Here is a 15,017-nt window from a genome sequence, read left to right as displayed (position 1 = left end):
GAATGCGCGGACCTGTTTTTGGTTGACCGGGCGTGGCCACTGGGTAATGGATTCTACTTTTGCAGGTTCGGGATGAATGCACCCACTTCCCACTCGATGTCCCAGGTATAGCACTTCGGCCATCCCCATTTGTCATTTGTCAGGTCGGATGGTGAGCTGGGCTTTGGCTACCCTCTGCAGCACCTGGGACACGTGCTGAAGATGCTCTTCCCAAGTGTCGCTGAAGATAGCAATGTCATCCAAATAGGCCTGGGCATACCCCTGACATCCCTCTAGTAAATGGTCTACCATTCTCTGGAAGGTGGCCGGGGCATTTTTCATCCCAAAAGGAATGCTGGTAAACTCAAATAGGCCAAAAGGGGTTATGAAGGCCGATTTCTCTTGAGCATCTTTTGTGAGTGGGATCTGCCAGTATCCCTTGCTCAAATTGAGGGTAGATATAAACCGAGATCCCCCTAACTTATTTAGTAGTTCATTCACCCGGGGCGTGGGGTAGGCATCTGTGACCTCATTGAGCAGTCTATAGTCCACACAGAAACGAGTACTCTTGTCCTTTATTGGCACCAACACAACACTGGCAGCCCATGGGCTATGGGTGGGAACTATGACTCCCATATTTAACATGTCATCCACCTCGGCCTTCATCAGTACCAACACAGGAGGGGTCACCCGGTAGGCGGATTGTCTTAGTGGGGTGGCTGCCCCGGTATTGACATGATGCTGGACTAGGGGGGTTCTACCAGGCTGACTCGTGAACAGGGTTTCATATGTTCCGAGTAGGTCTGATATCTGTCGCTTCTGTGATGGATAAAGCTGTTCCCCCAGTGATACATCTTTTACCCCCATTTCCCTTTTGGAGTCCACTAATAGGTCTGGGATCTGGTCCAACTCGGAGTCATCTAACGCTGGACAGCAAACTGCTAAATTGGTGACCTCTCGTTCCTCATAAGCTTTTAGCCTGTTGATGTGGTAGGTATACTCACGAACACCTGCTCGATCCAGGGCCACGGTGCAGTAAGTATTGCCACATTCCGCTGGCTCACCAGGGATTTAGAATGTCCATGCCTCAGAGCTTCCAGGGCTACTTACTCCAATCCAGCAGCACCCCGCTTTCGGCAGGCACCCACCGAGAATGGAATAACGCCAGATTTAGGAAGCTGGCTGAGGACTGCAAAGTCTGTAGTCACATTACTGGATTATCCCAAGCTGGATTCCTTCCTTAGGTAGTCCTTGGTATCACAGCCGAATCCTTGCATTCGATGCTGAAGTCCATATAGTGTTAAAATCCAGGTTTGGTTATGGCTTGCCAATCGGATCCGCAGGTCCTAGATTGGTATCATGTAGCAAGAATCTCTCTGGGCAATGGACAGTCCTCCTTCTTATACCCCTGAGCTTTCCATTCAGACCATTGGGGTCTTCACGATTGGTGGAAAAGACTGGGCTCTTATTGGTTAGATTTCGAGCCATATTCAAATATCCAGAGACAAGGGAGAGACCGGTAAGTTACATCACATCTAGCAAATCACTTAGTAATACAATGGGAAGTTCGTATAATTAATTTATCTGTGTTTCTGGCCTTCATTAGCCAAGGCAATTACATGAGTAAACAAGAGTCTTGTAAAAACAATGAGGGCTTATCCCCGTCTATAAACAAACTATCTTCATGTCTGGCTGAATTTTAAGAAACTTAACCCCTGCTAAGCACTGACAGAGTCCAGGTCGTCACAGCCGCATCCTGCTATATACCCCCATCCTGGTATGTGCTCCCATCCTGCTATATACCCCGATCCTGGTATGTGCTCTCATCCTGGTATGTACTCCCATCCTGGTATGTACTCCCATCCTGGTATGTACTCCCATCCTGGTATGTACTCCCATCCTGCTATGTACCCCCATCCTGCAATATACCCCCATCCTGCAATATACCCCCATCCTGCAATATACCCCCATCCTGCAATATACCCCCATCCTGCAATATACCCCTATCCGTCCTGCTATATACCCCCATCCATCCTGCTATATACCCCTATCTATCCTGCTATATACCCCTATCCATCCTGCTATATACCCCTATCCATCCTGCTATATACCCCTATCCATCCTGCTATATACCCCTATCCATCCTGCTATATACCCCTATCCATCCTGCTATATACCCTCATCCTGCTATATACCCTCATCCTGATATATACCCTCATCCTGATATATACCCTCATCCTGATATATACCCTCATCCTGATATATACCCCCATCCTGCGGCACACAAAAAAAAAAAAAAGTTCTTACTCACCTTTCCTCGCTCCCTGCAGCATCGCTCCTCCTTCTGTCTGCGTCGGCAGCAGCACTGACCTGTGTGGAGCTGGCCACAATCCCTGCAGCACCGCGATGTCCTCCTGTCTGTGCCGACCGCGGCTGTGTGTGGATATGTGCGCACAGCGATGACGTCATCGCTGTGAGCACCGCTAGTCTCCACAAAGCCGCGGCCGGCACAGACAGGAGGACATCGCGGTGCTGCAGGGGAACAGTGAGTGTACTGATTCACTGCACCCCGCACTGATGATGATGCACGGGGGGCAATGAATACAGCCGCACATGATCACTCCAGGCTGTAGTTGCCAGGGGTGATCATGCGGGCTGGCTGTTTAGTATGTGCGCACCCCCCGCCCATCATCCCGCCCACCTGTCAGTGCCGGCTTCAGCGCTGAGAGATGGGCGGGAGGATCGGTGTGCATATGTAATGAGCGGGCCCACGTGGTCACGTCAGGCGCTGCTGCAGCCTGGTCGTGCTACCGATGACTCGCTCCACCGCAGCACCCTCATTCCCCGCAGCCCTACATTCAGAGTATAAGACGCGCCCCACCCTTTCCCCCAACATTTGGGGGGAAAAAAGTGCGTCTTATAGTAAGAAAAATACGGTAATAGTACAAAAATTCCATACCAAATGTAAGGTATGTATCAATGTTTTATGAATAACTGACATAAGTTGTGCTGCTGTGATACCATAATTTCCCACAGGATCAATAGTGTATTGTATCGTTTATTTTACTAATGTTCATTCCCGATCATTACCCAGTACAAACATCAAAGAATAAAACATTTGTCACTGAACGCATATTTTATGCTAGCATAAAAATTATTGCATCTGTTCGCTAAATAGAAAATGTTCTGCAATAATAAAAAAAATGAAAATGAAAACTAACCATGAGCTAATAAGCCCCATTCAACTTCCTATATCATCATTCAGTTATTTTCTCCCTGCAGCCGCTCGCTTTTAATCTTAAGGGAAAGTTGAGGATTGTAGCAGTCATCTCTCTCTAGGCAGTGACTGTTACAGCTTCCTGCACTGCCTCAATGACTGTTACAGCTCTCTGCACTGCCTCTGTGACTAGAAGCGAGCAGCTACAGAGAAAATATAACTTAATTTTCTCCCTGCAGCCGCTCTTTCCGTAAAACAGCCCAAGATATTTTAAATGTTATTTACCTGCAGATTACCATTAAAACTGCAGTTTAAAGTGAACCTGTCATCAGAAATTTAGCTATAAAGCTAAAAGTTCCCCCCTCTGCAGCTCCTGGGCTGCATTCTAGGAAGCTTCCTATAGTTTTTGTGGCCCCTTTTATTCCAAAATAAATACTTTACAAACTTGTACCTTTTCGTATGCAAATTTCTTAAATCTTCCATGGGGGCGGGCTGCCTGATGTACGTTGCTGTCCTCCTGCCGATTTACGCCACCCCCGAACGCTGAATTTCAAGCCTCAGGACGCCGCCCCTGGGCGCCCGTGGTCCCGCGCATGCGCTGTGCTACTGTAGCGGTGCCGTGCACTGCGTGCACGTGTGACCGCTGGTGACGCTTTTGCGCAGGCACCGACTGCTCCGTCCGCTCCTCCCATCTATTTCCTGCTGCTGAGCAGGATGGGAAGGAGGTGACGTCCGGTCATCTGGCCAGCGAGCGTTTGCGCAGAACGCTGGAGGAAGAGGGGAAAGTGCGGTCACGAGGTTATGGGCGGCACTTGCTGATGACACTCACAGCGCCGCCCATAACCTCGTGCCCGCGCAAAGTGTCACTAGCGGTCACACGTGCATGGCACCGCTACAGTAGCACAGCGCATGCGCGGGACCACGGGCGCCCAGGGGCGGCGTCCTGAGGTTTGAAATTCAGCGTTCGGGGGCGGCGTAAATCGGCAGGGGGACAGCAACGTACATCAGGCAGCCCGCCCCCATGGAAGATTTAAGAAATTTGCATACGAAAAGGTACAAGTTTGTAAACTATTTATTTTGGAATAAAAGGGGCCACAAAAACTATAGGAAGCTTCCTAGAATGCAGCCCAGGAGCTGCAGAGGGGGGAACTTTTAGCTTTATAGCTAAATTTCTGATGACAGGTTCCCTTTAATAGTGTTTTTGTAGCTGAGAGGTTGTTTTTTAAAGAGCATCTTTCTTCACATGCAGAAAAGATGAATTCTTGGTCGTGTATGGAGTATTTGAAGGCTACCATTGGATACAACCACACAGAGTCCCAGGGCTTTCACTGGGCTTTGAACCCACAACCTCTCGCATCGCAGATAAGAAGCCTACCACTACACCGACAAGGGAAACATTAAAGAATATGAACATGTAAAAATCGTATTATCATGAACATCAGTGGTCGATTTCTGTTGATCTGAAGATGGTGAACTTCTTGTTTGGACAAAAATCTGGATACACAAAATATCCAAGCTTCATGTGCCTCTGGGATAGCCGGGCAACGCAAGAGCATTGGCCAAGAGTGTCACGGCCTACAAGGGAAGAAATGATTGTTGGCGCTAATTATACTATTAGGTACTTCATAGTTTCATAGTTTTCATAGTTTTTAAGGTTGAAGGGAGACTCTAAGTCCATCTAGTTCAACCCGTAGCCTAACATGTTGATCCAGAGGAAGGCAAAAAAAACCTAATGTGTCAAATAAGCTCCAATGGGGAAAAAAATTCCTTCCTGACTCCACATCCGGCAATCAGACTAGTTCCCTGGATCAACACCCTGTCATAAAATCTAATATACATAACTGGTAATATTATATTTTTCAAGAAAGGCGTCCAGGCTCTGCTTAAATTTTACTTGTGAATCCCTCAATACAACATCATACGGCAGAGAGTTCCATAGTCTCACTGCTCGTACAGTAAAGAATCCTCCTCTGTGATTATGATTAAACATTCTTTCCTCAAGACGTAGCGGATGCCCCCGTGTTCCAGTCGCAGGCCTAGGTGTAAAGAGATCTTTGGAAAGGTCTCTGTACTGTCCCCTCATATATTTATACATTGTGATTAGATCCCCCTAAGCCTTTGTTTTTCCTAACTAACTAACCCCAAGTTTAATAACCTGTCTTGGTATTGCAGCCCACCCATTCCTCTAATAATCTTGGTCGCTCTTCTATCTACCTGTAAGATTATGCTATTTATAACCTTCTATACTTTTGCTAACAAGAAATGCATCCATTCCTCTCTTAAATTCATTCAGTGAGTTGGCCATCACCACTTCCTCAGGAAGAGAGTTCCAGAGCCTCACTGCTCTTACCGTGAAGAACCCTCTTCTATGCTGATGTAGGAATTTTCTTTCCTCCAATCGAAAAGAATGCCCCCTTGTTCTTGTCATAGTCCTTGGTACAAACAGATCATGGGAGAGATCTTCTCATTTCTTTTTTTGTACGATTTTAGATTGTCTACTTACTAGTAACAAAATAATATTCTTGCAATTCTAAATGCTTTTCAATCGTGTTGCGTTGGTTAATTAACTATTAAATATCTTACAAACTAGAGCCAATGTGGCATATTCTTAAAGGAGTTTTCCGACATTAGCTTAACAAAAATGTTTGAGTTTATCTGTGCTGTATTGTCATATAAATCACACCCACATTGTTATTTTTTGTTTTCTAACTTTTGTTCCTCTTGAATTATCCCTTTATTCTCTGCAGCACCTTGTTTACATTCAGATCCAGCAAACATGACCACTTCCTGTGCTGAACCTCCCAGTCACAGCTGTCACCGCCCAGCCTCAGTGTCCAGCCCCGCCCCAGTGTCCAGCCCCGCCCCAGTGTCCAGCCCCGCCCCAGTGTCCAGCCCCGCCCCAGTGTCCAGCCCCGCCCCAGTGTCCAGCCCCGCCCCAGTGTCCAGCCCCGCCCCAGTGTCCAGCCCCGCCCCAGTGTCCAGCCCCGCCCCAGTGTCCAGCCCCACCCTCTGCCCGCCCCCTGCACACACATTCCCTGTCAGTATTCTTCCCCAGCACCTGACCTGGTATCACTACAGCATTGCAAATAACAGCCCCACACCAGGCTCTGCACCGCACACATATGGCTCTGCACCGCACACATATGGCTCTGTACCGCACACGCACACATATGGCTCTGTACCGCACACATATGGCTCTGTACCGCACACGCACACATATGGCTCTGTACCGCACACATATGGCTCTGTACCGCACATGCACACATATGGCTCTGTACCGCACACGCACACATATGGCTCTGTACCGCACACGCACACATATGGCTCTGTACCGGACACGCACACATATGGCTCTGTACCGCACACGCACACATATGGCTCTGTACCGCACACGCACACATATGGCTCTGTACCGCACACGCACACATATGGCTCTGCACCGCACATGCACACATATGGCTCTGCACCGCACACATATGGCTCTGTACCGCACACGCACACATATGGCTCTGCACCGCACACGCACACATATGGCTCTGCACACGCACACAAATGGCTCTGCACACGCACACATATGCAACCCCCCCCCCCATCCCCATCCCCATCTGGAACACATGTGGAGTACATACTCACCTGTCCTCGGTCCCCACGGCTCCTGCACGTTCGCGCGCTGTCTGTGCTCTCTTCAGCACAGTAGTGACGTCACCGCTGTGCTGAAGAGAGCACAGACAGCGGGAGGGACAGTGATGAGAAGCTGCGCTGCTTCTCATCAGCACTTTCAAATGTACCGGCATCTGTGATCGGTGATCGGTGATCTGCGATGCCGGTACATTTGAATGTGTGATCCTGTGCTGGAGCTGACACCACGGCAGCTGCCGCCAGGCCCCGCCCCCAGATCACGGACCCCACAGCAGTGCAGGGGGAGGTTACTGGAGGTGCGGGGGAATGTGTGGGAGGGTGCAGGGAAGGGGGCGGGGCTCATCGCACTGTACAGCCCAGCAGGGAGGAGACATGCTGTTCCAGATTTGCATGTCAACATGGCCCTGCCCATGTAGACATGAAATGACCGGAATCAGCAAAATCGCGGCAGGAGCGGTCACATGACCACTCTGAGCCGGGGGAGAGGGGCTGACAGCAGGGCAAGTAAGTGGTCTCTATCTATTCACCTGCCCCAATGTAGCCCAATAGGGAAATAAAAAAAAAAGTGTCAAAGAAGCCGGATAACCCCTTTAATCGGCACCAGAAACACAATATAAAAAGGGCTGAGCCGATCCGGACTTTAAAAGTCTGAATCCTCGCTGTTTCAAAGATATCTGGGTGCCGGACCCAGACCTGGGATTCCGGGTGCATGATCCGGATTCGGGAATTAAAGTAAAAATTAAGAAAATAAGAAATAAGCGACAGTTTCATATTTACCGAGGCTAGGTGTCATGGCGGCACACTGCTTCCAGGTCGCGCATTCACTTCCTATACTGTGCATCGTATACACACAGCTTTCCGTGTTTTCCCCACCCACCGGCTGTCCTCTCGTCTGTGATTGGTTGCAGGCTGACGCGCCCCCAGCCTGTGACAGCTCTGCCTGCAGTCATCGCTCATCGCGGCTCAGTAATAGGCTACACTCAGAGCTGGCAGTCTTTTCTATGGCTGCTAGCTGTGAGTTGTAGCGAAGCTGGATGCGTCATCGTGGGACCTCGTGTGGCTTACGCCGGACCTGGAGGGCTGTGTTGGGGTTAATAAAATGGTGAAAGAGGGTGCGTTTTGTACTTTATTCCAAATAAAGGACTTTTCTGTGTGTGTGTGTGTGTGTGTGTGTGTGTGTGTTTATTTACATTCATTTACAGGTTTGTGTAATGCAGGTATCTGATAGACGCCTGTGCCATCACAAACCTAGAGCTTAGTAGCAGCTGTGAGCTGCTATTAACCCCATATTACCCCAATTTGCACCACCCCAGGCCAACGGGAAGAGCCGGTATCGCACCAGGATTGTCACATCTAATCGATACGGCAATATCGGGTGGGTGCGGGCTGAGAATACCAGACCCCAGCCGGCTTTATCATGGCTGAAGATGAAAATTGAGGGGGACTGCATGTCTTTTTTTTTTTTCATTATTCATTTAACTATAAAAAAAGCGAGGGACTCACACGAGTCTGACATTGCATCACCGGCACAGCCGCACACACTTCTGACAGGAGCGTACATGTGTTTCTAGGTACATGCACGCTCATGCTCAGAGAGCGACAGGCCATGCCGGGTGATGCCATGTCAGACCCGCACGAGTCTGACAGCGCATCACCGCCACAGCTGCACACACTTCTGACAGGAGCGTGCATGTGTTTCTGTCTACATGCACGCTCACCATACTGACCCGTAAACACTTGTACTGCTTTCCCCACACACCGGCCGTCCTCTTGTCTGATTGGTTGCAGCCCCCAGCCTGTGACAGTGTCTGCCTGCAGTCATCGCGGTTCACTCATTGTCTGCACAGCCAGCGGTCATGCTCTATGTCTGCAAGCTGTGGGATGTAGCAGAGCTGAAGCGGCATGGAACCTCGTGTGGATTACGCCAGAGCTACAAAGTGTTTGGGGTGAATACAGTGTGCGCTGCTATTAACCCCTTATTACCCCGATTGCCACCGCTCCAGGGCAATCCAGAAGAGCCGGTATCGCACCAGGATTGTCACATCTAATAGATGCGGCAATACCGAGTGGCTACGGGCTGAGAATACCAGCCCCCAGCCAGCTTTATAATGGGGGGTACCGCAAGTAGTTTGCTTTTTTTTTTTTAAATTATTTATTTAAATTTAAAAAAAACGGAGTCACACTTCTGAGGAATACACTGCTTTCTCCACCCACCGGCCATCCTGGTGCCTGTGATTGGTTGCAGTCAGCTACCACGCTGCCACTCAGTGTGGGGGAGCGTCTAACTGCAACCAATTACACACACCGGTGGGCGGGCAAAGTAGTGAATATTCAATTGTCGGCTCCGGAAGGGAAAAGCGTGAGCCGGAAGGAGTTTGCCGCCATGACACCGCCTGGGTGAGTATGCCTCACTCGCTCCTACCCCCCTATCACCTCCACAAACGGTTTTAATCTCCGGATTCTGGTCCCCATAGACCTATATGGGCACTGGATTCCAGAGCGGATCGGACTCTTTTTTTAAAATCTGGCAGAGATCCGCCGGTCCCGGTTTTTGGCGGGTTCGATCAACTTTAAATAAAAAACATTCAAACATCGTTGGCACCAAAATCACTGTATACCAGTGTAATCTGTATTTTAGGTGAAAGGGGGAATGTACAGCAACAAAAAGTGAGGAAACACATAACATAAAACCTGTAGCCTAGATGTCTGGGCCGGTGAATGAGGAGAGTGTGGCTCTGCTCTTATTTATATTGTGGGGCGATTACCTGTAGGATCCTCCTCTTTGCACCGCTCATCTCCCCACACATCGCTTTCTTCTTTCTCCATTATGGCTTCAGGATGAATCTTCTTCAGATTTTTCCTGGATTTCAAAACTGTGAAAAAAATAATGTAAAAGTCACAGAGAGAAGGAAAACTCACGTGGAAAGTTCTAGATGGACGCTTTTCAGGAAGTCGTCAGTTACCCCCTCACGTCACATAATCTAGCTTAGCACATGGACTAGTTGCGTTTATTTACCTATGTTCAGTGGCCTCCATCCGGTCACTTCTCCCCCCCCCCACACACAAAACGGGTTTCGGACGCAGGCACCGACGGGGCCATTGACCATAATGGAACAGACAACGTCAGTGTGTGCTCTGTCAGGCACCATTTTCGGGCATGCACGCTTTCTGGAGGTGGATACCCAGCCGTAGTCTACTATGTCTGGGTGTCCACCTCCAGTAAGTGTATACTCCCAAAAATGCTGCCCAACAGAGCACACGCTGACTCCGTCTGCTCCATTATAGTCAGTTGAACCGTCGGGGGCATATGTTCGAAACCTGTTTTGCGGGGGGGAGGGGGGGTTCGGACGGAGGCCCCGACAGGACCACTGAACGTAAGTAAAACTGCAATGTGAAGGGAGCCTAACACTCACATTTTGTGTATAGTATCCAGTGCCCAGGGGAGGAAGAAGCCAGCACAAGTCTTCAATTCGCTGACATCATGAAATGACAAATCTTAGACACATTTTTAAAGGGAACCTGTCAGCAGATTTGGGGCCTATAAGCTGCGGCCACCACCAGAGGGCTCTTACATACAGTGTTCTAACATGCTGTATATAAGAGCTCAAGCCACTGCGGAGAAGGTAAAAATCACTTTATAATACTCACCTAAACCGGCAATGTGGAGCAGATGGGTCAAATGGGTGTCTCCATTCTCCGGGTCCAGCACCTCCTTTTTCGGCCATCTTCGTCCTCCTTCTGAAGCCTGTGTGCATGACGCGTCCTGCGTCATCCACACTCGCCGCTCCCGCGCATGCGCACTTCAATACTTTGATCTGCTCTGCTCAGGGCAGATCAAAGTGCGCCTGCGCATGACCTCAATGCCAGCAAGTGTGGATGACGTAGGAGGCGTCATGCACCCAGGATTCAGAAGAAGGTGGACGAAGATGGCCGAAAGAGGAGGCGCCAGTACCGGAGACGCCCGTATGACCCAACTCCATCGCAGGGACTGTTTTGGTGAGCATTATAAAGGGATTTTTACATTCTACACCGCGGCCTGGGCTCTTATATACAGCATTCTAACATACTGTATATAAGAGCCCCGTGGTGGCTGCAGCTTATAGGCCCCAAATCTAATTACAGGTTCCCTTTAAGACCTATTGTCAGGCTACCACCAGGGGGAGCTGGAGCCCTGCAGGAAAAGACACTACACAGACCTGAATCAGCATGGAGGTGGACACACAGTGTGTGCTGGAGCACTGCCGTGAAGAGTCAGCCAGAATACAGAGGCCACGGGGCATGCGGGGGATGGTCAGGCAGGCCAGGTCATACACAGTACGGTAAGAAAGAAAACTGGAGGAACGAGCAAAAGTGGGGTCAAGGTCAGCCCGAGGTCAGTACCAGAGGAAGCAACCGAACGGGAAGGTAGAAGAGGGAACGACTGGGGCTATTGTGGGAAGGAAGGAGGTGGGACGGAACACAAACAGAGCACAGGGGAAAGATGGATCAGGAAACACAGGGACCAGCAATCACAGGCAAAGCAGTGCTAAGCTTATAGCCGGCGCTGATTCACCAGAGATGACAGAATTTAAAGCATCCAAGTTCCGGAAGTGAGGCCCGAGAGAAGGCTCCGCCCCTTAGCCATGTGGACGGGGAGGTGAAACCATGACATCTGTCCTTTGTTGCTCATCCCCCATCCTGTAATGACACCTCCAGGGGAGAGATCAGGATAATTGCATTTTATAGCATTTTATGTTTATGTTCTCCCTGCACCTCTGGATTGTGAGGTGGAACTTCTAAGGCTATGTGCGCACTGGGAAATGGAATTTTCTTGAGAAAATTCCGCATGCTCTCAAAAATTACCGCACCCGCGGTAAAAAACCGCGGCAAACCGCACCCGAAAACCGCATGCGGTTTGCTGCGGTTTCACCGCGGTATTGTTCGCGGTATTGCCGCGGTTTTGCTGCGTGCGGGTTGGGATGTGCTTTATTGCATTCAATGCAATAAAGCACATTGAAAAAGAAAAAAAAAAAAAGTCATTTAATTCTGAGATAGTAGATAGATGGACAGAAGAATAGACAGAGGGATAGATAGATAGACAGACAGATAGAGGGATAGATAGATAGATAGATAGATAGAGGACAGATCGCTGCATTTCCCACGGTCGGCAGTGAGTTCACATTACCGGCCGTGGGAAATGACCGGTAATTACCTCTGCTGTCTGCTGCTTTCATTCAGCGCGGTGTCTGTGACACATCGCGGCTGGATGGAAGCAGCGCCGGAGCTGTGGATTACGCCGGAGCTTTGGTGCGGGAGAGGTTAATAAAAGGGTTAACGAGGCTTGTTGGTTTTATTTAAAATAAAGGATTTTTCGGTGTGTGTGTTTTTTTCACTTTACTTACGGGTTGATCATGTCAGCTGTCACATAGACGCTGCCATGATCAAGCCTGGGTTTAATGGCGGTGATCCACCACCATTAACCCCTTATTACCCTGACCGCCACTGCTACACGGCGGCAGGAAGAGCCGAGGACACTCCCGGTACTGCCGCATAATGCATGCGACAGTGCCGGGGCAGCTGCGGCTGATATTCTCGGCTGCCGGAGGGGGAGTGAGGCAGGGGACATTAACCCTGCCCCTCTCCCTCCCCAGCCTGAGAATACCGGGCCGCCGCTGTGTGCTTACCTCGGCTGGACGGTAAATATACAGCGGAGCCCACGTTCTTTTTTTCCTATATTTCCGTTTTCTTTCTATGTGTGTTCTATGTGTCTGTGTCTATGTGATCTATGTGTCTGTGATGTGTGTGTCTGTGTCTGTGATGTGTTTGTGTTTACTCTCTGCACGGCTTCCTCTTCCTGTAATGACATCACTTCCCTGCAAAACCGCAAGCAAGTGATGTACATTACCGGAGGTAAACCGCGAAATACCGCAGGGAATAACGCAGGAAAACGCAGTGAACCGCACAGAATTTGCTGCCTGCGTTATTCCCTGCGGGATTTCATGATTAACATTGGAGTCAATGGAGTGAAATCCGGCAGCGATGTGCGGAAAAGAAGTGACATGCACTTGTTTTTGCTGCGGGAATCCCGCAGCAAAACATGCAGCTGTCAAATTCCGCCTAGTGCGCACAGGATTTTTTTTCTCCATAGGATTTGCTGGTTATTCACTGCAGAGATGTTATGAACATTTTCTGCAGCGAAACATGCAGCAAATCCGCGGCAAAATCCGGTAAGTGCGCACAGGGCCTTAGACATTTCCAGACAAAATGAGAAAATAACACACAGTGGACACTGGACTCCTATACAATAAACCCTATTACAATGCAATGACATTTCCCATGACTCCCGTCCCCTTTTTTTATTGCATAAATTGAACATGGCACACACATGACATATTAAATGTTCACAGACCAATAAGAGATAACAGAGCCGAGGTCCCGTACCGTATATAACACTTACATTTACCATAGGGGCTGTGAGGGGCATTTGTAGGAATACAGAAGATTAAGGGCCAAAGCTCCAAGATATGCATTTTGTCACCGATCCTCCCACCCAAACAAAAATGTGACACCACAGATAACACAGTGATACCACTCCAAGTACAGGTAATTTAGTAGGCATCACCTGCAGTCCTATGTAGCATCACAGATTACAAAGTGATAACTCTCTGAGTACAGATAATGCAGTAGATGTCACTTGCAATCCTATGTAACAATAAATAACACAGTAAAACAGATAGTAATAAGTCCGTGAGTAAAGATAATGTAGCAGATGTTACCTGCAGTCCTATGTCACTCTACAGATACTGTTGGGGGGAGACCTCTAGGGGGTCTCTCAGGGTCACGGAGGAGGATTTCAAATTAGATCTGAATAGATGTTTATGAGTCAGGAAAAATGACCACACAGAGACGTATCTCTATCCGGGAGAAGCACAATGCTCTTCTAACCTGTGTATTAAAAAAAAAAAACACAGTTATACAGTTCACTCAGTACATCCGCATTGCTATTAACCAATTATCTAACTTGGTTTCACTTATTCCCTTATTTGGCTAAAGTTTCCTGTATGACTATACTGTCCTTGATAAAACATCTGGAGATAAGCAAAAGTCTATGCACATATGTCAGTAGCTTGTTACTGACACTCAAGAGACCAGTTTGAGCTGCCTCCTGAATGCCTGCATTGTTCAGCTTAGCATATTTAGTTTCAATAATACATTCCAGGATGTGCACCCTGGTATACATGATAGCATTTAAGCAATGGTTATACAGAGACAGCCCATCTTATTATATCGGACTATTGATTCATAGCCTAGGCACGCACGCGGTGGGTCCTTTATATGGATACACCTAAATAAAATGGGAATGGTTGGTGATATCAACTTCCTGTTTGTGGCTCATTAGTGCAGTGGAACCTTGGTTAAGGAGAACAATCCATTCTGGGAGTGGCTTGTTAAATAAGTTCCTCGTCTAGCAAAGCAAGAATTCCCATAGGAAATCATTGCAATGCAGACAATTTGTTCCACAACTTGTTAAATGTCCCATCCAGGTCCCCTATTGTGCCATTCTACACACGCACACAAACACACACATATTATGCTCACCTTACCTTCCGTTCCATCGCCGGCCTCCTGGTTCTTGCAGTTCTCCGGTACAGGAAGTGTATCGGGTAACCATCGCGATCAATGCTGGAACTTCCGCTCCCAGAGCGCTGACGTCAAAGGCAGGAGCCGCTTGCCTCTGATTGGTCAGTGCACTGCCTTTGAGTAGCGGCTGACAGCCGAAGTTCCTCCATCGTCGCGATGGTTACCCTATACACATCCTGTACCGGCGAACTACAAGAACCGGGGGGCCGGCGATGGAACGGAAGGTAAGGTGAGCATAATATGTGTTTGTGCGAACTGCAAGAGCGGGTCAGAGGTCGGTGGATGTACGGAACCGGAAGTGTGTGCGGTGAGTATTTTGCTTGTACGGCAAAGCTTGCTCGTAAACCGAGTTACATGTGTACAGCAAGCTTTGCTCGTTAAGCGAAATACTCGCAAGCCGGGTTTCTCATTACCTGAGGTTCCACTGTATATGGGAGGGGGGAAATTTTTCAAGATGGGTGGTGACCATTGCGGCCATTTTGAAGTCGGCATTTTGGATCCAACTTTATGTTTTCCAATGGGAAGAGGGTCATGTAACACATCAAACTAAGTTAGAATTTCA

At 48.7% G+C, this 15,017-nt stretch overlaps 1 protein-coding gene across 1 annotated transcript in view; it reads right to left on the bottom strand.

Moving 5' to 3' along the window:
* The window catches only part of LOC142245460 (uncharacterized), a 117,514-nt gene that overhangs the window by 71,240 nt on the left and 31,257 nt on the right, over nucleotides 1–15,017 (bottom strand). The window contains exon 4 of the mRNA XM_075318183.1: nucleotides 5,981–5,994. Coding sequence (XP_075174298.1) covers nucleotides 5,981–5,994 — 14 coding nt within the window. The remainder of the gene's footprint in view (nucleotides 1–5,980; nucleotides 5,995–15,017) is intronic.

The sequence above is a fragment of the Anomaloglossus baeobatrachus genome, chromosome 7, assembly GCF_048569485.1.
Source record: "Anomaloglossus baeobatrachus isolate aAnoBae1 chromosome 7, aAnoBae1.hap1, whole genome shotgun sequence".
Classification (NCBI taxonomy): domain Eukaryota; kingdom Metazoa; phylum Chordata; class Amphibia; order Anura; family Aromobatidae; genus Anomaloglossus; species Anomaloglossus baeobatrachus.
Note: the sequence above shows the minus strand (reverse complement) of the source record. Positions and strands in the feature narration are given on the sequence as shown.